At 36.0% G+C, this 26,022-nt stretch overlaps 3 protein-coding genes across 3 annotated transcripts; all 3 read left to right on the top strand.

Annotated features, from left to right (window-relative positions):
* The first annotated feature begins 4,902 nt into the window (after positions 1-4,902).
* LOC135073254 (probable transaldolase) lies at positions 4,903-7,745 on the top strand. The gene is made up of 8 exons (XM_063967363.1): positions 4,903-5,025; positions 5,273-5,388; positions 5,587-5,710; positions 5,914-6,021; positions 6,108-6,239; positions 6,326-6,451; positions 6,763-6,988; positions 7,254-7,745. Exons 2-8 carry the CDS (start codon positions 5,292-5,294, stop codon positions 7,437-7,439), a joined length of 999 nt encoding a protein of 332 aa, XP_063823433.1. The 5' UTR covers positions 4,903-5,025; positions 5,273-5,291; the 3' UTR covers positions 7,440-7,745.
* A 3,451-nt stretch (positions 7,746-11,196) lies between these two features.
* On the top strand, positions 11,197-18,617 carry LOC135073444 (sodium- and chloride-dependent glycine transporter 1). Its single transcript, XM_063967626.1, has 12 exons — positions 11,197-11,552; positions 12,833-12,989; positions 13,293-13,580; positions 13,921-14,074; positions 14,276-14,408; positions 14,496-14,630; positions 14,714-14,817; positions 14,961-15,198; positions 15,282-15,410; positions 15,513-15,722; positions 15,977-16,150; positions 18,468-18,617. The coding sequence occupies exons 1-12, from the start codon at positions 11,478-11,480 to the stop codon at positions 18,615-18,617; spliced, it is 1,947 nt and encodes a 648-aa protein (XP_063823696.1). The 5' UTR covers positions 11,197-11,477.
* LOC135073253 (mucin-2-like) lies at positions 18,609-22,642 on the top strand. The gene is made up of 2 exons (XM_063967362.1): positions 18,609-18,653; positions 18,986-22,642. The coding sequence occupies exons 1-2, from the start codon at positions 18,645-18,647 to the stop codon at positions 22,043-22,045; spliced, it is 3,069 nt and encodes a 1,022-aa protein (XP_063823432.1). The 5' UTR covers positions 18,609-18,644; the 3' UTR covers positions 22,046-22,642.
* Positions 22,643-26,022: the final 3,380 nt, after the last annotated feature.

Genomic DNA, 26,022 nt, shown 5'->3' with positions numbered 1-26,022 from the left:
ACAATTCCTTCTATTCTTCCGGTATCCTCCAGCAAAATTAGGTCAGGATAGAAGTTAAGCGGGCTGGCTGACGATAGGGGAGGCCCACGCGTGGGCAATTCAATAGAAGGGTGGGGTTGCTAAGCTAGGAGGTTTTGCGTGTTGGGGAGGTGCAGGAGAGTTCGTACCAGAAGTTTCGGGGGGAGGGCCACGCGTGGGCAATTCAATAGAAGGGTGGGGTTGCTAAGCTAGGAAGTTTTGCGTGTTGGGGAGGTGCAGGAGACTTCGTACCAGAAGTTTCGGGGAGAAGCCCACGCGTGGGCAATTCAATAGAAGGGTGGGGTTGCTAAACTAGGAGGTTTTGCGTGTTGGGGAGGTGCAGGAGAGTTCGTAACAGAAGTTTCGGGGGGAGGCCCACGCGTGGGCAATTCAATAGAAGGGTGTGGTTGCTAAGCTAGGAGGTTTTGCGTGTTGGGGAGGTGCAGGAGAGTTCGTACCAGAAGTTTCGGGGGGAGGGCCACGCGTGGGCAATTCAATAAAAGGGTGGGGTTGCTAAGCTAGGAAGTTTTGCGTGTTGGGGAAGTGCAGGAGACTTCGTACCAGAAGTTTCGGGGAGAAGCCCACGCGTGGGCAATTCAATAGAAGGGTGGGGTTGCTAAGCTAAGAGGTTTTGCGTGTTGGGGAGGTGCAGGAGACTTCGTACCAGATTTTTCAGGGGTGGGGGGCAGGTGGTGGGAGTGTGGGCTTGCAAGTAAGTGCTGGAACGGTAGGGGAAGTGGACTGATATCCTCCTACGGGAGGTCGGAAGACTGCACCGGAAGTTTCAGCGAGGGAAGGGGGCGGGGGGCAGTCTAGGTTACCTTATATTTATCTAGGTATGACCTGTCATAGAATTGTAGCCTAAAACCAAACATCTAATATTAGAATTCAATGTTTTAACATTGTTTTCGATAGAACATTTAAGAAGTTAATCAAGTTAATCAAATTAATGATTATTGATTAATGATTAACAAATTAATCATGATTATGATTACTTTTTTAATCATGATTATTTTAATCAGGATTAATTTAATCATGATTAAAATTAATCAAATTAATTAATTGATTAAAAAATTAATTGATTAGTGCCAACACTGGTATGTGCTCAGCGGTTGCTGTGACAACACGCTTGAGTGCAGTTTTGTTTTTTGAAATATGCCATCCTATAGACGAAAATACTGTTCAAATAACTCCAGATACATATTAAGTAAAAATCAAGGAATGACTTTTTACCATTAAGTTGTACATTTATGCACTTTAAAACACTAATTTAATTTTAATTTGTTAATTACAAGGCGTCACCGCGGCGGCAGCCATTTTACGAAAATTTCAAAGAATAAAAATCGCAGACTTGACACTGACGCATAAATTAGTATACGAAAGGAAGGTTAAATACAGCAATAAAAAGATTTTTTTTAAAGATTATAAGCACTTTGTATTGTACAAATTACTAATAGTCCCGTCCAGCCCCTTGTGTTAAGCTAAATAAGCTTGGGTTACGGTTGGGCTCACACAATAGTCGTGCGGCATCATGGATCAAACTTGTTTGAATCTCACTGCTGTTGTTCGTATGCGACTGGTTAGTTAGTAAAACACCCTAATTATTGACACCTAGCTCACGAGATAGGCTAAAATTATAATAATTGTACAGTGTGTCTGGTCACCAGTGTCCGACCCGTTAGGGCGCAATAATATGATCAATTTAATCGACAAATCCAGTATTAAAAAATTACAGCTATTTTAATTTTTTTAGTTTCTGAGTCCGGATGGATTCATTTATTTACCAAATCTACCGATGTACAGGACCTATGAGTATAAAAGTGATTCTTTCGACAGCTGAAAAAGTAAGCAATACGTTGTCATCAAAAGCTTCTATTTAAATTTCTTAGAAACACTTTAACGTAAAAAAAATGATGCTTCTTTTTAGATTTTTCAATGTTACAAAAAACTAGAAAGTTTTACATTTTTAGATGCACTAAGTCATTACCTAAAAACTGATATAACTTGGCTTTAAATCAACTAGTCTAGGTGCTAGCTACACAGGAGATGCAGCGGTGAAAAGGAGAGGTGGGAATTGTCCCGTAACTTCTACCTCACAGCTATTATACGTGTACTCAACCACTGAGATAGTTAACAATAGAGACAATAAAATAACTGAAAGTTTCTGACTTTCAGTTATTTTATTGGTTCTGGAATGAAGGCGTGGGTCATCCCTAGCTTTGTTCCTACTAGAGATGGGTAGTGGGTAAAAACCCATTTCACCCGATTGGGTTAAAACTGGGTGATTTGGGTAAAAACCCGGTTTTTACCCATTACCACCCATTCTGGTGGGTGAAAACAAAAATAGCGTTTTTTTAAAGTGAGAAGTGGTATTTGTTGCTGAGGGGGCGTTCTAGTGTTACGTAATGCAATCTGGGGGGAGAGGAGGTCTTGAAAAACGTTACAATGCGTTACAGTGGCGGAAGGGCGGTTCGATTTCAAGTTTTTAAGCAGAAGTACTTTGTAGTTGGTGTTGTTATTTGTAACTTTATACCGTAATGTCATCAAAGAGAGAGTTTGGCATCTTTGGCATCCCCCCCCCCCCCTCCATGTCCTTGCCATGATCACAAATTATTGTGTTCCTACTAAATTTCTTCTAAATCGGTTCAACGATTCTTGAAATAACACCATTTTATAAAATAATTGGTCACTACATCATAACGTGATCAATTTTACGATTTGGCCACGATATAAATGCATATTAGTGTTAAATTTGACTTATTACTTATTAATCAATAAACTTAAATGAGAAAAATTCAATAAAAATAAAGATAAGATACCAATTTTTCTTTCTTTCTTTCAATTGAAATAATTATAAAATTATTTGTTTTCACCCGTTGTAAACACCCACGGGTGGAATGAAACGGGTTTTTATTGGGTTTTTACCCTCATGTGGGTTTTTACCCGGGTGGAAACCCATCTCTAGTTCCTACCGTGACGAGTGGGAATTTTTCTAAAATCTCAAGATGGACTGACTGAAGATAGCAGGAAGACGCTGGGTGCAGGCCACTATCAACTGGGCGATGTGGAAATCATTAGAGGAGGCCTTTGTTCAACAGTGGACGTCCAGTAGCTAAAATGATGATGACGATGTTTCCTTACAGTATCCAATTCCATAGGCAGAAACTAAACGTAAACGAAGTGTCGCCTCTGTAATGGTATCATTATCTATAACTCATAATATTTTGTGCGCTGTTGGATGACAGTTTTAAACTAGAGATGGGTAATTTTTTTATCGAATTAGAAAATACCAGTTAACGATTCTCAAGGCGATTATCGATTACATTAGATTTTAATCGGGAAGAAAAATAATTAATGGCTTATGCATCAGTATGAAGCCCATACGCACTTGTAGCACAAGTAACACCACAGATATGGATAGATGCAGCATGTGTCAAAAATTGTATGAAGCCGAGCGTGCCACTTTTTAAACGTCATTAGTGTCATTTTAGCGAATTTTAGTGATTGCCGCAACGTAAAAGTAATCGTATCATCGTACTGCATTTTTGCAAAGTCATCGAATGATATCGTGTGACTCGATTCGAAAATTAATTAATTCCGATAAAACTGATAATTTGTTAAATACAAAACCAAAAACATCTTTATTTACCTTTTTTAAAATAAATTAATTCTTACAAATCGTCAAATCTCGTTATTATTTTTACCCTACCAGCGTTTCAAGACATAAATTTGTCAAGTGCATGAATACATGCATCAGTGTGTGTCTTATTGTTATGAGTAAGGACGGTTCCTTGCGATCGGTATGAGTCCACCACATACAGGGACCATGGTTTTAACTCATAAGAGTACATCGCAGGATATGTATTAAAAACAATGCTACTTTATACTTCTTCTACTGCTACTTTATTCTAATTAATTATTTGTTACTTGTGCTGTTAATTATAATTCTCAATCCGTAAATAATTTCTTCTTTCTACCGTGTTCGTACTACTGTCCTCGTAAAATCATCGTATCCGATTGTTGTAATCGGATTACATGAACATCACTCGACCATGTATGTCCATTTGGACATATCGGAATGACACGCTTTGACGATCAACTTGCTGTATCTACTCTAATCCATATCTGTAAGTAACACGATTAGCCTCAGTCCCCTCAGTTGTGAATTCGGAATCTCCAGTTGTAATTTTAAAATCGCATCACAGAGTGAAGTAACTAACACCAAAAAACGGCAGAGCGAAGTGATTTCGAATGTTTCAACTGCTACGTTTTGTCACTTGTCTAGGAGGGCTAATTTTAGTCTAAGGGAGGGGAGCTTAGATTACATTACAGGAAACGCACAATATAATAAAATAAAATAATGTAAGTAGCTGAACCTTTTTGCTATTGAGTACCATGAAAATTTAACACAATTTAGCCGATTTGTTTATTTTCACAATCGATTCACAATGTCTATGATGAGGCGACCGCAGGAACGTCACTATTCGTGCAATCCTATCAATGAAGTACGACATTTTCTGGTGCAGATTTTATCGCCATAAATTATGAAACTTGATAGTCATGGATTTGACTGACAGCTGTCCGTCAAATTCCCGCCCCGCACCCCGCACTGTACATATTTTGTTCGCGATGTCTGTTCTATACGTAGTAATATTACTTCAATGAAATAGACAAGTGGCAAAATGTGACAGTTTTAATGTCGAAAGACATGCGAAAGATGGTCGAAATGCCGTTTTTTGTATGGATTTACATCGCATCGTGATCGATTTTCGATTCGTTAAAAAGTTCTTTTAGATCTACAGAAGGCCATAGACAGCAAATGAAAAAAAAAATCACTGACAGTTCTTTCTTTGGCACTGACAGCAGACAAGACAAAATGACATTGACATGTGATTTGTGTGGGTGAGCGAAGGTTATCAAGTGTTTTTTGTTGTTACAGTTTCCGTATTTCTTCTAACATATTAAAGTTAGGTATTTGCCGGATTAAACCTTATAAAACAGAAACAGGTAAGACAGATCACCAGCAATTTATATGTATCAAAACCTTCGATCTTCCAAAAGGCACAATTATTATTATTGTATTAAGTTTTTAACAGTAGAGGTTATCATAGCGGTATGACGGTAACTTTATGTTTGCTTACGTTTCAAGAGGTCACCTTCAGGAGCTTGATACTTGCCGTGACGAGTTACTTACCCAACTATTGTGTTCGTGCTCCGTTTGTCATACGGAATTTTAATTTAAAATACCTTTCAGCTGTACGAAGTTGGTTAGTATGAGTGGTGAACCTCAAGCGAAACGGACCAAAATGAGCGCTCTCGATCACTTAAAGCAATATTCGGTCGTGGTGGCCGATACTGGGGACTTTGAAGGTATGTAGGTATATAATCTAATAAATCTTCAGGTCAAGATCAAGTACTGTTTGATATCATTTATAAGAAAAAAATCTTAGTACCAACTTGAAATTACTTAAGTAAGACTTTCTTGACCTTGCAATGTACCTCTGAACTTGTGGTGCAATTTTTAAAAATAAATTATAGGTTGACTGATTTAATTTTTTTTTGTTAAAGCTATGAAAGCATACAAGCCCACCGATGCTACTACCAATCCTAGTCTGATATTATCTGCTGCTGGTATGGAACAATATCAGCATTTGCTTGATAAGGCCATCAAGTATGGAAAGGACACTGGAAGGTATTCAATTATATTGTTTTAATAATAATGTAATATCTGTTTAAATGTCTAAGGCATGAAATGAGGCTTCTAATGAGCTATGAAATTATCCAAGCTTGTCTAAAAACAGATGTTATGGTTTATTTATAGTTCAAATTCTGAAGTCTCAAATAGGCATTCTAGTTTAGTTTTACATAATTATATTTTGCATATTATTATTGCAGTACTGTAGAGGAGCAGGTTGCTGAAACTTTAGACATGCTCAGCGTGTTATTTGGTTGTGAAATACTCAAGATTATTCCTGGAAGAGTATCAGTTGAAGTTGACGCAAGGTAATATGGTTATCTAAATGCATTTAACATAATTATTTTAATGTGTTATTTATATTTATTTTATTAGGTATTATTTTCATTTACAGAATATCTTTCAATAAAGATGCCAGTATTGCTAAAGCTATTAAATTAATTAATATGTTTGCTGAGTATGGAGTGAAAAAGGAAAGGATTCTCATTAAACTAGCTTCAACCTGGGAAGGTATCCAAGCAGCAAAGTGAGTAATATAAATTGTAATGCATTTATGAGATTAAAATCCAAAGAAAATTTAATATGTCTAATTTGAAATTTCTTTCTTGGCAGGGAACTTGAGAAAAAGCATGGGATTCACTGCAACTTGACTTTGCTGTTTTCATTGTACCAAGCAATTGCCTGTGCAGAGGCTAATGTAACTCTTATTTCACCATTTGTTGGACGCATCTTGGATTGGTATGTGATAATCTGTATAAGTACAGAAATTATACAATAAATAACACTACAATAAAACAACAACAAATTAGCCCTGCATTGCCTCAAGCTTGACTGGTAGATAATGCTGTGAGGCACTTAGTAATTTATTCCTTGAATTAATAATAAATAAATGAGTGAAAAATTAACAGCATTCAATGCACTCACAACTGAATGATTGATAATGTACATTTCTGTTACATAATTAAACTGATTGTTGTCAAGTGTTTCAAGCTATATCACTGTCATGCTCAGTAAATATTCTAGAAACTTAATGTTATTATAACTTTTAGGTATGTTGAACATACAAAAAAAACTTATGAAGCGAAAGAAGATCCAGGTGTGCTGTCCGTTACACGTATTTATAATTATTACAAGAAGTTCGGATATAAGACGCAAGTGATGGGCGCGTCGTTCCGGAACACTGGCGAAATCCAGGAGCTTGCGGGAAGCGACTTACTTACGATCAGTCCTAAGCTTCTGCAGGAGCTTGCCAGTAGTGATCAACCATTGAAGAGGGTTGGTAGTTTTTTACTTTATACGTTTTATCAATTCTATTCAAATAAATATATTAAACTAGCGACTTCGTACGCGTGGATACGAAGACAAAATCCAGTCTCAGTGAGCACCTACGTTCTAAAAGGAACCCCCATGCAAAATTTGAGATTCCTAGCACTTGTACTTTCTGAGATTTCGTGATGAGTGAGTCAGTCAGTGACCTTTCGCTTTTATATAGATTTTATTGTGTAAAAAATACAGAATTTTAACAATTACATATTTTCAGGTGTTAGACCCTAAAGTGGCTGCTGAGAGCGACATTGAAAAAATCTCGCTTACTGAGGCCGATTTCCGCTGGCACCTGAATGAAGACCAGATGGCTACTGATAAACTCTCCGACGGTATCAGAAAGTTCGCTGCCGACACCAGAAAATTGGAATCCCTTATTAAAAGTCTTCTTGCTAAGAAGTAATACTTAACCTACTTCATAAAGTAGATGAAAGGCACAAAACTAGAATTAAGTAAAAGCAAAATTATATTCTGCTGGAGAGCAGTTTTTTTTTTATAAAAATTTACACTTTTATGTCATTTAATGACACTTTTACTATTAGTGATTGCCTACGCTACAGTACAACGAAAGGAAATTGACGCAATTTTAAAAGTAAGCGCGTTTTCCTGTCTGGGACCATTAAAATGCATTTCTTGTGTTTTTACATATTTTGAGTTTTTTTATTGTTGGGAAGTGGAATAATATTTTTAATAAAGAAGATCAAACTTATGCAGTGTTTAATTCCAAGACACACTTCTAAATAAAAACACTTGATATTAAGGTCTTGAAAACCGAGTTAGTCTTTAATTTGCAATTAGATTTTCGGTAGATAAAATGTATGCTATTTGACTAGAGGTGTTTTATCTTATTAGTAGTTACAAGTTTACTAATAGCTGGGAGAAATATACAAGTAAAGATATCCTTTTAATTACAAACTCTCCAGATGGCAAAATGTTACTTAGCTACGTTATCGCCTCGCGACTTGTAGGCCTAGGGACGAATTTGTTTAAGCTTATGTTTATTGATCCCTTCATCCCCCGATCGATTTTTCTCGAAAGCACGGCGCTTGTAGGAGATCCAGGTCATCTAGCACTCTAGCAGAAAGTTTATCTCAAGCAAGTGCTGTAGATAAGGTAGGAATAACCCTCCTGGCGCAGTCGGGTAAAACGTTCGAGAATATAATCACTGGGAAGTCCTATAATTTGAGTTTCAGAGCAGCACCTTTGATCATTTCCTGATCCTAGATGAACTTTTCCGACATTATACCCTGGCATTCCATTGTAATCTACGGTCTGTCTACATAAGAATCTACTAACACACCTATTTAACTAATTATCACACTGTGTTAATCACACACTCATCATGAAATAATATGTCATGAGGTTACTTCACATCGGTTTGCGCTGCAATGGCTACCTGTTCTTTTACAGCGAAATTCCAGAATTCTCGCAACACTTTTTTTTACCTTGTGTATGCGATACCTCTATAAAGGAGAATCCTTCTTACCTTAATCTTAGTATTCATTTCTCAGTTCAAACAGCGCCCAAGTCCGTTTTTTCAACACAACGTCCTTCTTCTACCCTTTCTACCGCACTGGTTTCCTCTCTAACTCATTTCTTTCAGACAGGGGCAGTCTTCCGTAGAACATTTGGCAGTATTTAGGTATTTATGCTTGTTTTCAAATACGTACGCAAACATTTTCTTGAACGTATCCCTTCATCTTGATATCTCTCAGTCCTATAAGATCCACATTATGTAAATTATATGTACATATGTATTTATATTAATTGTATACCTCTAAATCGTCCATATTTATGCACCGCGTAGCGTACTCAAATTTTGTTTGACCCAAACGTTGACTGGTAGAGAATGCCACATGGTATTAAGTCCGCATTCAAATGTATGAACTTATTTGAGTGGTGCTTGACTGGTACAACGATACAATGCAATGAAGTGTCCCAAATCATCATTATGTAGGTACCCATGTAGATAAGTTTATTCTAGGATTTTTCGTATTTTTGGAGTCGGTTTATAATTATTGACGACCGTGTAATCTGGTGATCTAAGACTACAGAGTCAGTGAAACTTTTGGTTTAATTCCCGATGCATGGCAAAAATGTAAGTGTGATGAACACAAGCATTTACGGGTCACAAAGACATTCCTTGTAATAAATAAAACTTTACAAATCATAAATTTTTGGATGGACCATAATATAAATCCTAGGTAGGTCCGAGTCCTAGATTATTAGACTCATGGTTATCTCAACGTACACAAAAGTCGGTCAGGAGAAAATTGCAATGTAGTTATGCTTTATTTATGGATAGTTTAGCGTTAATTGATTACCCTCGTATGATTTTTCAGCAGTATCAAATCTCTACGATTATAACTGAAAATGAAATGTTTGCAACGCAAAAGATTTATATAGCATCGAGAACGCAAGAACCTGAAATTGAGATGACGTATTGAAGCGATTTGTATGCAGTGTAGGTTCGGAAATGACTTGTGTGCATGGAGGTGCACGGCGGAGAGCGCGCGCCGTCCTGTAATCAATACGCCGCTCTACTTTCAGCGACCTTCTGCCGCAACTGCCTCACTTGTATCTACTCACGAACGTTCTCGACTGTCGTACAATGAACTTTTCTTTTCGTTCTTCTCTCCATTGTAGTAAGTACACGTTTGTAGAGGAGACTTAACGCTAATGAAATTTTTGTTAAGTGCTCAATTAAGTACAGGGTGGCCCAGAAGAAAGTTCACTTTTAAAAATTCAAGGAAACGAAAACTGTACGTTTTTATAGAACTTTAACTATTGCAATTCAAAGGAAATTTAATGCAATTTATTTTTAAATTTACCTTTATTAAATTACATCGCCCAGGAGATTTCCTTGATGCTTACAACATTCGATCAACATACATCAAAATCTTGAAATGCGTTCGTTAGAATTACCTCGAAACCTATTTTCCATTTTTTGCCGAATGCTCAGCTTTAGTTGCTGCATGGTTGTTGGATTATAAAAGTATACTCTATTCTTAATGTAACACCATAAAAAAGAATTTTCTGGAGTGAGTTCAGGGCTTCCTGGTGGCCAGGAGATGTCAACCCTGCCTGAAAAAAATTTTTTGTGGGAACATGTCTCTTACCATCTAAATGCACTCATTTGAAGTGTGACACGTAGCCCCATCTTGATGAAACCAAGTGCTCCGGTCATAGCCTTGCGAATCTTGCAGCTTTGATATCAAAAAGCTTTTCAGCCTTCCAGTATAGCGCTCTCAAAAATTAATCATCCTTTCAATGCAAATGCAACAAACCAATTATGCAGGGGTAAAATCTCACTGCCTCTAAGAAGCGCTAATCTCATTCCAGCAGACTTCTATTTGTGGGGTTACCTTATGAGCAGAGTGTACTCTCATAATCCAAAAACTCTGCAGCATTAATTTATCCTGAATCCATTTCGAGGCAACTCTAACGAAAGTTTTCCAAAATTTTTATGTATGTCGACCGAATGTTGTAAACGTTAAGGGAATCACATGTACAATAAAATTTATAAAAGAAAGTTAATTAAAAAAAAAATTGCACAAAAATTCCTTTAAATTGCAATAGTTAAAGTTCTACAAAAATTTACAGTTTTCGTTTCCTTGAATTTTCAAAAGTGAATTTTCTTCTGGGCCACCCTGTATATTCCAAGAATAGAACGCTCTTTATTTAAAAAAATATTTAAGTAAGTGCACCCTCAATATTAAAGTATCATTGCTATTTTATAATAGGAACTCGACTCTATATTAATTACGGCTAGTATTTTTTTCTCGACTCATAAATAGGCCCTGAAAAGAGGCTTTTTATAGTTTTACCTATAATACTATAGCCAGTTAATTATGTGAGTATTTTCAATTAAACCTTGATGGAGGAGTATGGTATATGTAGGTAGGTATACCTATTTATATTGCCTACGATTTTTCAGTGAATGTACCTAATATCTGCATTCATAGTACTACTTACTCGATTTAGTGTCATATTTTACGAACATAAGATTCTATTATCTTTAAACATTTAGGCTGAAATTCGTCTTATATAGGTTCATTGGAGAAAATTTCATAGCGGGGCGAAGAGAGGGTGAGGGGTACAGTGGAGGCGGAGGCTTGATATTGACCTACATGTTCATTCAGAGTTCGGTCGATGCGAAACTTGACATCTGCGCGTTTCTGCGTTTTGTATTTTTTCGATTTAATGTTTCACTAGTCATCCTCACGGCTTATTTGTTTTAGAACCATACCTTTGAATCTGTTGTTAATTTATGATTAGTAAGCGCGGTCCTTGTAGTGATGGTGAATGCTGAATCTCCGGGAGTGTGATGTGTTGTGCGGAGCTCGGGGGTTCCTGTGTCATCGATTCAGTAATGATCTCAACTAAAATGCTGAAGCAACCACTTGTGCCCTAATAAGTAGTTCCAGTTTATCTGTACAGCATGGAGAAATCAAGTAAAACTCCAATTCCTGCAGTGACGAAGAATATTTCGACGATGGATACAAAATTACCAGATGTAAGTCATAGTCATACCTTACAGAAAACATAATTAAGATATTGGTGAATGTGTGGGCAGGTATTCGATATTTTTGCGAACGCAGTGTACTTAATTGAAACAAATGAGAATCATTTAAAAATATAGTTTTTTCCTCCGATGCGATGGTATACTGTAACGTGTAGCTGTATCAGCTGATACAGATGCTGGTTACATTACGTATAGGTAAAATGTACGTTTTTGTAACCCAGAGAAACCGTCTAAAATAAAATATTGAAATTAAATAAACATCCAGGTGCATGCATGGGGTCTTTCCCTCACCTGCAGACTGTAAAAGCTGTCATTTAAGTATGTACGGACCTATAAAGCTACCTAAAGCTCAATAGCGCTTTGGTGGCGATTACGATGGTTAAGCTGCCTAAGCCTCTGTAGCTAATAGATGGGTGACCATTATCTTATTCCTAGTTAAATTCATGTTTCAAAACAATAGGTACGCACTGACGCACCCCAGTTGGAATAAGATCTAGGCTGTGCCCTGTAGTAAGACGTAGATACATTACGTCCCTAAACATACTTACATAGTAGGATTATCAAAATCTACAAATTTTCAGTTTTTATACACTGGACTGAAATTGCGGCCTATGAAAGTAAGGCATTTCAATAGAATCGTGTTTCGGACTTCTACGTTAGGTACCTACATACTCGTAGTAGGTATACGTAATTTTACGATGTTTCAATACTTGGATTTCAGTTTCTATTTATTAATGTGAATTTTGCGTAAAGTAATTCAATTACGCAGATTTACGCAGTGTTATTCAATAAGCCTCTCTTTTGATTGTTTTTGATTTATTGTGGTCACAATATTTAAAAAAAACCTAGTTAGGTAACTGCTGTTTATCACAAGATTTAATGATTAGGATTACCTACTTAGCTAGGACTTTAAGTAACTTCGTGGTTTTGGAGTTGGGATCACTCTGCTTCCACCATTTTCACGCGTTTCATGACTATCTCACAGTTACGTACGTAGAGATGAAGAGAGAAGTACACGTATTTAAAGATGAAGATTGAGTTCCATGAACAAATGAATAAATAAATAATAATAATAAATAATAATGTCTTTGGCCATAATGCTATGCCACATTAGGCCCAGTGCGGATGGACGATTAGTGTTAGTGGCGAACTTGTGTTCCGCCATGGTTGCCGAGTAGGCTTGACAAATTATATCAAGTGATATTAGCTAGAATCAATATGCCTTGCCAGGCTTAGAGATGTAAATATAAATATGCAACGTTATTTTATAGTTTAAAGAAGAAAGCACTGAACCAGCACCAGAGGAAACCGAGCCAGCGCGCGGAAACTGGACCGGTCGTTTCGACTTCCTATTGTCTCTTCTGGGCTACAGCGTCGGCCTAGGGAACGTCTGGAGGTTTCCATACTTGTGCTACAATAATGGAGGAGGTAGGCATTGTTTACTTACACTCTATGCTTAGCGTTATGAAATAAGGCATAAATAAGCTGTGATCGGGAGTGTAGTACGAGGATCATCGTCGAACTGGTGATGGTAATGCGGCTGATTCGGTTCGCTTATGTCGATGCGTCTACCTAACTACAACACCTTCTGCGGTTTGTTGGTTCGAATTCTGGGACCTATCTCACTATCTACCACATAATAGGCTTCAATGCCATGTTATGTTTAATCATTAGTTGTTTCAAAATCCTCATCATTACGTAATTAAAAGCACGTTTATTTTTCCTTTACAGGTGCATTTCTTATACCATTCACGGTGATGCTTATAATAGCGGGGTTACCGCTCATGTTCATGGAGCTATCGTTCGGGCAGTACGCCGCCCTGGGCCCTGTCGCCGTCTACAACAAGTTCTGCCCGCTGTTCCAAGGGCTGGGCTACGGTATGGTCATCGTATCCTGCATCGTCATGCTCTACTATAACCTCATCATAGCCTGGACTATTTACTACATGGTGGTGTCATTTGCAAGCATCTTTTATCAGTTGCCCTGGCAAAACTGTGATGCTGAGTGGAGCACTGAATGTAAGTATAACAAACATTAACGTATATAATAATTAAATCTAATGTGTCCTGAAGATAATAATAAAATATATATTTTACAAAAATTGCATAAAATTATTCTGGCCCCACGGTGGGCGCCAACTTAAGATCACATCTCAGGATCTACATTGCTAGTCCCGTATTTTAATTTTAAGTTAAGGTAAATACACTGTCAAACAATAAAATGAAATGAAAATCCACCTATGTGGATTACACATAGAATTTTTTATCCATAATTTTGCAAAATCACAGTTTGTAGATCTTAAACTTACCAACTTACCTACGTAATTCCATTTTGATTATCCATTCTTTCCCCTTCCAGTTTGCTATTCCTACGAAGAAGCAGATGAGTGCATTGCGAAGAATGGAACTTACTATATGAGGCAATGTCTAAATCAATCTTACGTAGAAAAACACAACATAGACGCGCTGGTTGAACACGTTCTCCGGCGGCCTCCAGCTGAAGAATACTTTACGTTAGTACTAATTACTAGTACTAAATCATGCACATAATATTGTTTAAATCATTTTATCATAAAAATAAGTCTATTAATTCTTTAACGTCATCATAATTTTCACATAAAATACACTCATCAGTATTGTACGAGTAAGTAGGCTTACGTCCTTGTTAGTAGCTCATTAGTCTCACTAGTTAAAATTAAAAATTTCTATTGCAGTAATCAAGTTCTTGGCCTTTCATCGGGCATTGAGGAAACAGGGTATATTCGACCGGGTATGGCTACCTGCTTATTCGCTGCATGGATGATCGTTTTTTTATGTTTATGTAAAGGTGTGCAATCTTCTGGAAAGGTAATTAACTTTTTTCTCAATCTTTACCGTCAAACTAACACCTTTGCAAAATGAAGATGGCTAATTAAAAAATACATCTTGTTACAGGTGGTTTACTTCACAGCACTCTTTCCATATGTTGTGCTTGTAATCTTATTTTTTCGTGGTGTGACGTTGCCGGGTGCATCAACTGGGATCCTATTTTACCTGACACCTGATTTTAGTCAACTAGCAAATGCTCAGGTAATTTTATTTACCCTCCAACTGGCATACCGAAAGTAAATTACGTAGAAAGTACTTAACTAATTTATTTACCCTCATTTTAGGTTTGGGGTGACGCGGCTGTGCAAATATTTTTTGCTCTGAGTCCCGCTTGGGGTGGTCTTATAACGTTGTCCTCTTACAACAAATTCTCCAATAACTGTTATATGTAAGTAATATTCTGTTAAAGATCGAAAAGGGACATATTATTTATGTAGTCCCTTTTATATTAATCAGCAATTAGTTCTCTGAAATTACCTTTCCCATAGTCCCATACTACTGTTTCTGTTATTAATAGCAACTTTGTTTCAGAGACTCTTTGATTGTCGCCGTGTCCAACATAGCGACGTCATTCTTTGCTGGCCTGGTTATATTTTCCGTGATTGGATTTCTGGCTCACGAACTGGACGTCGGTGTAGATAGAGTCGTGGACCAAGGAGCTGGTCTGGCTTTCATAGTTTATCCAGAAGTGGTGACTAGATTACCAGTATCGCCCCTATGGTCAATACTTTTTTTTGTCATGTTACTTACACTTGGACTTGATTCTCAGGCATGTATTATCCTCAATAACACTTTTAAGTAGGTTCGAATCTTTAAATGTATGACTAACTATTAATGCCTCTATTCTTTCAGTTTGCGCTTATGGAAACGGTTACGACTGCCATTCTCGATAGATTTCCAAACTTCCGGCAAAAAAAGGTATGGGTGGTGTTGACTGTGGCCGTCTTCGGCTATCTTGGTGGACTTATCTTCACTACGAATGTGAGTTGTTTCACCTTGTTTTTGCCTACCATTTATTTAGCTGTCAAGTCGGTAATAATTAAGCAGAGTTAAACTTTTACATCAATCGCCTTTTATTTTTAGAGCGGCATGTATTGGTTGCAACTTATGGACAAGTACGCGGCGAACTGGTCGGTGTTAATTATTGCCATTGGCGAGTGCATACTAATTGCATGGATCTACGGAGCGGAGAAGTTTTGTCGTGACATACAGTGCATGATTGGCCGCCAGTCTAAGCTTTGGGTAATCTTTTGGAGTTCAATGTGGCGAGTCATCACACCGTCTGCTTTGGTAGTATGTATCTTTTTTATTGCAAAGTTAAACACATGGATTTAAAATTAAAATTAGACTGGGAAATCCCGATATTTTAAGTAAATGACTACTAAATAGGTCCCGAGGAAAGGAACACGTCATTCTACACCATAATATGAATATTATTGTTGTAACATATAAAACAGTTATAAATCGAAAAAAAAAAATTTCTGTGCTGTACTTACCTATGTAGTGGGTAAAAAATAAGTACTTAACGTTAAAATTTGTAATTTCAGTTTATACTGGTTTTCAACTGGATCGAGTATAAGCCAGCGTCTTATGGGCACTACGTGTACCCGATGTGGGCGGATGCCGTGGGCTGGACCTTGGGCGTCTTGCCTGTGGTGGTCGTCGTCCTGATGGCCGTTGATCAAATCTGCAGTGGACCTGATGATCTAACCATTATGGAGGTATGTTATTATTAAATAATTTAAAATAAATAAAACGTTTATTGCCAGTAAAGTCCTTATATCTAGCGGTTACCGCACAAACCAAAATATACAATACCAAAAACAAAGCTTGTGTCGCAGTAACCTTTTATTTGTTACACAAACTTGCTATTATTAGTCAAGTTTCAACCTCTTAAGACACTCATCATTACAACCAAGTAGGTAGGTACATAATCCTACCGGCCTACTACTAGTAGAAAAGCATAGCTGGGCATTAACTCGTTAATCCGTTAATCGTTAATTAACGAAGTTACATTTCTATTAACGGATTAACTTTTAAGTTAACTTTAAAAAATGTTAACGGACTCGTTAACTTCCGTTAAATTATCCTAAGTCCGTTAATCATTAATCCAGTACCTACTATTTACCAAAAAGATACAGCAGGCACGCTGAAAAACGCTAGAAAAACACTTTCTGACAATTAAGTACGTTCGGGCCTCCAGAACTTCCAGAACCTAAAACAACAGTTTTTGTAACCAGATCACTAACGCAACTATATAAAAAATGCTATTTTATTACAAGCTTTATATTTGACTTCACTTGTTGATGGACAAATCTTGCAACTTTTAAAACCAGTTGTTCCCCTCAACTGATTGAGCTGAAATTTGGTATAGGTACCTACTTATGTAAGTACGATGACAATGCAATATTATGCCATTGAGCTGGTCTGATGATGGAGTCAGGAGGTGGCCATAGGAACTCCTAAACGAAACAACAAAAACTTATCGAGTTTGGGTTCATTGCATTCGTCTTCGCGAGCACTTTGGTGCTAAATGATGACCAGGCCCCTGAGATTGAGATACAACTAAAAAGTGTAAACTAAATTTATAATAAAAATAAAACTTTTTTAAAAACAAGCTTTTATTCTGAAATGCTAGCTAGTACTAAAACGAAAAAAATATTATGCAAGGTTCAAATAATTTCGAAAGCTTGTATCGCGCATGGAATTTATTCCTCTTTTTAGGGTTCTGTAGTCTGTCTGTCTGTCCGAGGTTTTGCTTGGAAACTATTAAATTTTGAAAACATTTTTTTTAGGTTACAGGTTTTATTTCAGAATAAAAGCTTGTTTTTATAATTTTTTATATAATTTTTTTTACAATCTTTTTACAAGCTTTATATTGACTTCACTTGTCTTTTCGAGCACTTTCGTGCTAAATTGTATTGTATAATAATAGTAATTGATATTGTTCTAAAACGAAAAAAATATAATTGTACCTACTTAAGCAAAGTTAAAATAATTTCGAAAGCTTGTAGCGCAAACTGCCCAAACAAAAAAGAGGAATAAATTCCATGCGCGATACAAGCTTTCGAAATTATTTTACAAACCTTGCATACCTACGATTTTTTTTCGTTTTATTATCACGTGTTAACGGATTAACGATTAACGTTAACTTGCGTTAAATCTTCCGAAATGTAACGTTTTAACGTTTAACGAAGTTAATTTTTTTAGTAACGGTTTAACGATTAACGAAGTTAACTATTTGATTAACGGTGCCCAGCTATGTAGAAAAGCAAGGAAAGCTTGCGGGTCAACTGAAGAATACATACCTACTCGTAAGTGTAAGTACTCGTTAATAGGTTTGAAATATTAGATTTTCTTCTCAAGCATTAGGTACATTACATTCTTCAGATATTAATAGTCACATATAAATGACTAGCGGTCGCCCGCGACTTCGTACGCGTGGATCCCATTTTACCCCCTTAGGGGTGGAGTTTCGTAAAATGAAAAATCCTTTCTTAGCGGATGCCTACGTCATAACATCTACTAGCATGCCAAATTTCAGCCCGATCCGTCCAGTGGTTTGGGCTGTGCGTTGATAGATCACTATGTCAGTCAGTCAGTAACCTTTGAGTTATATATCTTTAGATTAAATACCACAAGTTTCAATCAAGCCGATTGTCCAATAACAAGTTGAAAGTGTCGTTGGTCCGATCACGGAATTCAGATATCTATACAGGGTGTTAGGTAAATGGGTATATGAGCCGACACTAGCCCATGTTAACATGGTCATATAAATGGTATGGTGAAGTCAGAAAATTGATATCTTCATTTTAATTATTTTATTTTTCATACAAATCGGATTCTATAAAATTTATTTTGTATGAAAATTAAAAAAAAAAGATGATGTTATCAAATTTCTGACTTCACCATACCATTTATATGCCCATGTTAACATGGGCTAGTGTCGGCTCATATACCCATTTACCTAACACCCTGTATAGAGATATATGGTAGAGAAGAGTAAGCAGTAAAACATGTTGAACTTTTTAATTACAGAAAGCAAGGGTACTGGCCCGACCGACTGATGAATGGGGGCCATCAACGCATGCTGGCGTCGCCAGTGTGGCCCTGCGCAAGGAGACCGAGCTGTCTCCGCCGGTGCTGTTGCTGCACGGCCGGCCGGTGCTGCGCGAGCGAGGTGCATGACCCCCGCACACCCATCCGCTGGTCGCCATGCGGAAGGTAAGTCAGAGCGATCCATTCTTCTTGTGCTTTATCCCGTGGATAAAAAATAATAGTGTGTTATTTTTTATAGACTTTTTTTAAAGAATTGAATTGAAATATTACCTAGGCACCGTAATATTATTGCAGCAGGTGAAAATTGACTCGTTTGTTTCACGGCAAACTGAAAACTTGTAAATGAACACGATTGCGTGTATGAAACGGGACTGCATTTATCGTTTTATTTATTTATACTTACGTACCTACTATAGAAAGATCAGAACACCATCGATCTTTTTTGTAAAACTTTGTAAAGTTGTGTAGAGATTTATTTAGAATCCTTTCTTTTTCAGACTTCTCAAGATGATACGACATCTATAACAAGTGGTACAGAGAATGAAGGCAGAAAACCTTCAACGGGACTAGCAAAAATAAAAAGAAGCTCTATTAAAAAGAAAGTGCAAAATTATAGCCACGAATCAGACGATGGTGTTGTTGAGCCTTTATTACAAAAAGATAAGGAAAAGATAGAGTTTTCAAGTCAAAGTGCCAAATTTTCGATTTCAAAAACGAAGACTCTCGTAGGCAATGATAAAATGGATGATACAGACAAATTACTCCCTGACATCAAAGTTGAAAAATTACCACTTGCTAGCTCCAGTGTGTCAGACAATCTAATTAACGGTACCAAAACTTACGCATGTACACCCAGTGCCATTCATAATCATATGAACACAAATATATTTAGTAATACCGATGCAATAAAAAATTCAGTAGTGCCTAAAAGTCAAATTTTAGTTGAAATTGATGGGAATAAACCAAGCAGCTTCAGCTCTGGACCTTTAATATTTACAACTGCCAAAATTCACACCGATGGAAAAACAACTCAAATGGAACCAGTACAAGTAACACCAGTGCCAATCTTTTCCACAGTAGAGGGTAGTGTTATAAAAACTAGTTCAATAGTTGATAACCAAAAAGTTGACAAAGTGACATCGGGAAAAAGTGTATTAAATAGTTATGCAAAATCATCAGATGTGGATACTATTAAGATCGATTTGGATGTAAAAACTGCTACAGGAAAATTAATTTGTAGTAAACCGGAATCTACGAGTATTGTAAGTGGTTTCCCTAAAATATTTCAAAGTTCCTTTGAGGACAAGAAAGGTATAACCAGTACCACAAGTAATTCCAAAATATCAAATCAGGTTGCCTCAACAGCTAAAATGAGTGAAAGCAATACGATGACCACATTTGCTGCAAGTAAGAGTATGACTAAACCGGGTATAACTAAACCGCAGTCTACTGTTAGTGGTCTTCCTAAATTGTCTCAATGTTCCTCTGAGGACAAGAAAGGTTTAACTGATACTACAATTAATTCCAAAATATCAAATCAGGTTATCCCAGCACCTAAAATAAGTGAAAGCCATACGATGACCACTACTGCTGCTGCAAGTAAGAGTGTGACTAAACCGGATATAACTAAACCGCAATCTACTGTAAGTGGTCTTCCTAAATTGTCTGAAAGTTCCTTTGAGGACAAGAAAGATTTAACTAATACTACAGGTTTAATTAATTCCAAAATATCAAATCAGGGTACCTCAGCTGCTAAAATAAGTGAAAGCCATACGATGACCACCACTGCTGCAAGTAAGAGTGTGACTAAACCAGATATAACTAAACCGCAGTCTACTGTAAGTGGTCTTCCTAAAACATTTCAATGTTCCTCTGAGGACAAGAAAAGTTTAATCAATACTACAATTAATTCCAAAACATCGAATCAAGTTACATCAGCTATAATAAGTGAAAGCCATACAATGACCACTACTGCTGCTACGAATAAGAGTATGATTAAACCAGATATAGCTAAACCGCAATCTACAGTAAGTGGTCTTACTAAAGTGTCTCAATGTTCTTCTGAAGACAAAAAAGGTTTAACCAATACTACAATTAATTCCAGAATATCAAATCAGGGTACCTCAGCAGCTAAAATAAGTGATAACAATACTATGGCCACCACTACTGCTGCTGCGAGTAAGAGTGTGATCTCGACTTCGTTGACACATTCTGAAATGGGTACTTCTGCTATGCCAAAATTAGTAGGAAACGAGGTTCCAAAAATGCAAGTTACAGACAAAAAGAATACAGTTGGCAGCAAACAGGAGATAGACGTTAATAAAAACTTCCAGTTACCTACATGCTCATCTCAGCCTATGAATAACTCTAACTTGGAAAAAGATGTAACAAGTAAAGATTCAAGTAATACTAAGCAATTACAACGTCCGACAAGTAAGATTGAGGACGTCCAAAATAATAAGAATGCCAAAACAAATACAGAGGGTAAGGCAATTATGACGGAAAAAATGCCATCTACTTCAAAAAGTCAAACAATTGATGCGGAAAATCAAAACAAAAACAATGAAGCTACTAAGTTAAGTAGACCAGTCGTAACAACAATACAAGATAAAATATCTACACCACTTCAAGTTAGTAATATATCAAAAACACAAAAACTGACTGATAAATTTTCAACTGGATCATCTGCGACGACCACTCCGAGCTCTACTTCTAACATGGTCCCCAGTACAAATACTACTCCAAAAGTAACAGGTACAACAATAAGTGATAGTACTGGGAAGAAAATGAGTACAAGCATATCTTCTGAGTCAGGTGCAAATCCTATAGTGTCAACAATATCACCGGCTTTAAAGACTGTTGGCCCTGAGTCAAAAATATCCACTAAAATAGAATCAGTTAGTCATAGTGCACCACTAAGTAATACGGGAACTACAAGAACTACCACAAACAGTATTAATACTCCTACATCTATGACAAGTTTAGCACAAAAGAGTACAAAAGAATCGGCGCCAAAAACAGGCATGGCACAGACGGCCAAGACAACAATATCTACCAACAAACCAACAGTTGCTCTAACGTCTTCAACAACTCCTCTGAATTCATCGGGGCCAAAGTCCATAAGTTCGAATGCACCAATAAGTTCGTCTGTGGTACCTTCTAAAAGTGATATTCAAAATAATAAGTTGAATCAACCAAAAGATCAAGTAACCCGTAGCCAAATACGGAGTCCAACAACCTCTTTGGTAACAACAGGGTCTTCTGCAATAAAATCCCCAACAACCACAGGTAAAACACCTTCAACGCCGTTAACGTCCGCTGCGAAGACGATAAGTGTTAGTTCAAAGCCTTCTACTAGCGGGGTGACATCTAAAGATACACAAATGCCTAATCTTGGAAAAGTTGGTGACAACAAAAGCGTTTCCATGACTGCTTCGATTAAATCACCTACAATAGTATCATCGGCGTCTGTCGTTACTACAACAACTCAAAAGCCGACAGTCAATAAATCAACTGAGCTACGAAGTAACGATAACAAAAAGGAAAAATTCAAATAGGTAGATTTAACTTATAATTTAGATTACACGACGAACTATAATTTAGGAATACACCCTTGGCTCAATCCAACGTGATAATAAGTACCTTTGTTATAAATGATGTTTTTTCAACAATATGCTTATATTTTAAATATGTATTACAAATAAGTATATTATGGCCGTGTTTTGTTATTTTCTGTAAATATTTTTTAAATAATTTCAATGTGTGTTAGTTGATAACCATACTTACTTTTAACGTAAACTTATCGCATTATAGGAACTTGATTGATGTCGTTACTTCTACTTTTCTTAGTTAATACATACATCACTAAATATAAACATTGATCTCTGAATTCGAATCTTTCATGATGTGACTAGACAGTGCTAACTTACCTTAGGTATTTATTTAAAATATGTATTAACATCCGTATTTTCATAGTTAGTCTGTAATGTAAAAATGATATCAATATAAATTAATATGAATATACAAAAATATTATAACGAGTGCACGGCTGTTCTTTCAGCATTCTGAACACTTGAAGGAAACACGTCTATTTTATTAAATTTTATTTGTTGCATAATGTTTTGCATTTAAAATAATAATAGACGCATCATTACGGCAGCGTGCATTACGTTAAAAATAAACTTATGTATATCAGTAATAGCGTTACTTATAGAAGAAGAAAAAATATTGTGTCTGGAATAATGGACACGTTGCCAACGAGATGTTTATGGATATGGATGAACGCAGATTTTAATGTATGAAAAAAACTAATAAGAATTTCAACAAATCATCGCTTTACAATGTGGAAAACTGAATCACCTCCTATATTCATAATGGTTATTTACCCTGTTTTTGTCTACTTTCCCGTTAGTTCTGGTGGAATTGGTTAACTATTAGCTTTTTTCCAAGTCATCGCTTCTTTCACGCAAAAATAAGACACATGGAATTGAAATTTGTATGAATTGATTTTTATATTATGTCTTTACGTAAGTCCAGGTAGAGAATAACTTCGGGAACAGATGATTTTGATTGGAATTGATTGAACATTGACTAAGGTTAACACAGGATGACAGGTTGGTAGTCACAGGGGGGTCGCCATTATAAAAAGAAGCTTTTACTTAAATTTGATTCTGATTCGAGAGTAAAGTTGAATTTTAGCAAACAAATTATCATGCTCGATGCACCTATTATCGAGTGTAGATTTCAAAATAAGAAATTGTGCCAAAAATTATAATATGACAGACGGCCGCGTGACCACTTGGTGGTTTTCGTACGAACTGCACCACAATGCAAATTTTATTTATAGAGTCATGGAAGGTTTATTATTAAAAATGTATTATTTATTTTGTATTTATTTGAGGATTTTTATTGGATATCTAGGCACATCACAAGTTAACAGTTGCCTTTGTTAAATGAACCTAACCACAGCCAAGCACGATGGTCAGTATGTATGCGTTTAAGATTGTTAATGTGCTGTTTGTTATAGTGGTGCTAAGAAAGACACAATATTTTTCATAGATAATATTTAAATATTTTCGAAACTTTAGAGATGATTTCTTTCGTCTCGTGCAGTGTCAATTTTTATAATTATTTAAATAATTTAAAAATATCATTCGGTAAAAATGAGAGAAACGGGCAGGGTATTGGCAGGTAAATACCAATTTACTTCACCAATCTACTTATTTTTTTACGTGATAAATGAATAACCGACTTTCCTAATAATTATACAAATAATCAAAAACCCTATTGGTTTTATATTTTAGATGAATTTTTTTTAACATCGCCTATTTATAAAATCTACCTACTCGAACTTATCAACTATGAAACATTATGAATGAGCCATCACTTTGTAGGTAATAGCGAAAACATAAATTCACCAAGAATTACATTAAATTGTGTGAATAAATAAAGTCTGATATCATTGGAACTTCAACAAGGGTACAACCAAAAAGCACACCATCGGCACCCATCGGGATGTATATTATGCTTGTGTAACTATGTCAGCCTCATTAACAGTTACGAAAAACATAATGAAGTCCAAGCTTTAAATCTTAACGAATTTGATAAAACTAGAACCTCCCTTAAACCTGATTAAACCATTATGTTGGAAAGCTTTATTGAAAAGGAAATTATCACTATGCACCTACACTTGTACAGTCCAGACATTAGTCCCTAATTAATTCTAACCGCACCGCATTTAATTACATCTAGGACGTAGGTAACGTAATCATGGCAATGTCGATTTTAAATTCCATAAACGTTCTTAATATAACTTATTATTTACGGTACAAGCACACACAAAATCACATTTAAATATTTTTCTTAGGACTGTTGCACAAATTACTTGGTACATACCACTTATTATCGTAGGTTCGTCCAACTTACAACAAATCCGTCTGTTTTTGCACAAACTTTTTTATTTCATGTAGGTTCCTACGTATGCTGCCAAATTAAATAACGCTCAATAATTCTATGCTAAGGATAGCATTTTCTATAAATTCTTACATAACCACGTTTCTCTATCTCCAAGCACTCTGCCAATGACGGATTCGTAATATAAATACAAACACGTTTGAAAATCAGCGTTCTATTAATAAATTACATAATATAAAAAAATATCAATATTTCGGCAACAATTGTATTTTTTATGAAGTATACAAATTAACCGCAAATATTACAAGCCCCAATTACATAATAAAAAAATTCCCGATTGTCTTATGAAATCACGATGCTAAGCATTGGTGATTCGAGGCAACCAAAAGTGAAATCACATCTGCACTTTTTATATTTGTTTGACAATAACTTTAAACATTTAAATCTACAATGTACGTTAATGTAAAATAAAAATAATGCAGTCTCTTAAAATTTTTCGATTCTTATTTTTGACGTTATTCTCAAATTAGGTACTCTACCTTACATCAATTTCTTACGTAGATATTAATGTAGTATAGACAGGTATATACGTGTATAATAGGGAACAGCTGTGTGTGTTACGGTTCAAGTAGATATTTTTTGAATAGAATATTCTCCTGTCTTCAATTCATTTATCTTACTGGAAAACTATAGACGCACTAGCTAGTGAATGTAATTGAGTATTATGTAGTAGGTACACTATGTTATAATTTTGATAAAAAGCAATTTCAGGCTTCAGATACAATTAACTGAATGAGCATGTAGACACTTTATAAACTTTTTGTTTTGTATTTAAGAGACGAAGAACGAATGGTTCAGTAAATTAATAATAAGATGACTCAATTAAAACCCAAGTGTTTAGGTAGATCTTAACATTGTATGAAATCAACTTAGAAAATTAGACTTGTCGTTTAGATATTTCATTGAAATATAACTAGATTTCTAGTAATTAAGAATTGTAATAATCCATTAAGTTGTTATATTTTTTTAGATACATTTATTTTGATATAATATCATGTTTTATCCTGTAGAAAATGTTTTATAATACCTTACGATTTGTATGTTTATTGATGATGTAGTACTTAGTAGGTACACCTATGCTTTTAAATAGGTATGTCGTACATAATTAGTTCCCCACACAATAATGTAACTACTGGAATGACGGTAGGTGAGGGTAGTGCCCGTGCCGCCGCGGAGTCCTGACGCGCAGGATCGACTCCCGGTCGCGCGGCGCACGCGCTGGTGCCAAGCCGGTGCGGTCAACGCGCACCTATACAGGGCAATGTTTAGGTATAATTGCGTACCAGAGAGTAAATATCTCAGAGATATGTAAGTACGTATATTTCCACGAGACAATTATAGCTCGCCTAATTGATTAGCGATATTGTTGTTAAACTTGATGTATTTTAGAAAATTATTGATTAAAAATCGATGTTACATAGATGTTTATTGTAAATATTAGATATATCGATGCCAATGAAGTATGAAATGTTCTAGAGTGTTATAGAAGGCTGTATTTTTGGGTGATATTTTAGAGAAGGAAGACAGCATATCTTTGATAAACTATTTAAAATACCACATG

The sequence above is a fragment of the Ostrinia nubilalis genome, chromosome 7 (genome assembly GCF_963855985.1).
Source record: "Ostrinia nubilalis chromosome 7, ilOstNubi1.1, whole genome shotgun sequence".
Lineage (NCBI taxonomy): Eukaryota > Metazoa > Arthropoda > Insecta > Lepidoptera > Crambidae > Ostrinia > Ostrinia nubilalis.
This window is presented reverse-complemented; position numbering and strand designations above follow the sequence as displayed.

Bases quoted from the DNA above. Each gene is read 5' to 3' on its own strand.
- LOC135073254 (XM_063967363.1), top strand. From the start codon at position 5,292: ATGAGTGGTGAACCTCAAGCGAAACGGACCAAAATGAGCGCTCTCGAT. The intron at 5,389-5,586 runs GTATGTAGGTAT...TTTTTGTTAAAG, and splicing joins CGATACTGGGGACTTTGAAG to CTATGAAAGCATACAAGCCC. The intron at 6,989-7,253 runs GTTGGTAGTTTT...ACATATTTTCAG, and splicing joins GTGATCAACCATTGAAGAGG to GTGTTAGACCCTAAAGTGGC.
- LOC135073444 (XM_063967626.1), top strand. From the start codon at position 11,478: ATGGAGAAATCAAGTAAAACTCCAATTCCTGCAGTGACGAAGAATATT. The intron at 12,990-13,292 runs GTAGGCATTGTT...TTTCCTTTACAG, and splicing joins GTGCTACAATAATGGAGGAG to GTGCATTTCTTATACCATTC. The intron at 15,199-15,281 runs GCATGTATTATC...CTATTCTTTCAG, and splicing joins CACTTGGACTTGATTCTCAG to TTTGCGCTTATGGAAACGGT.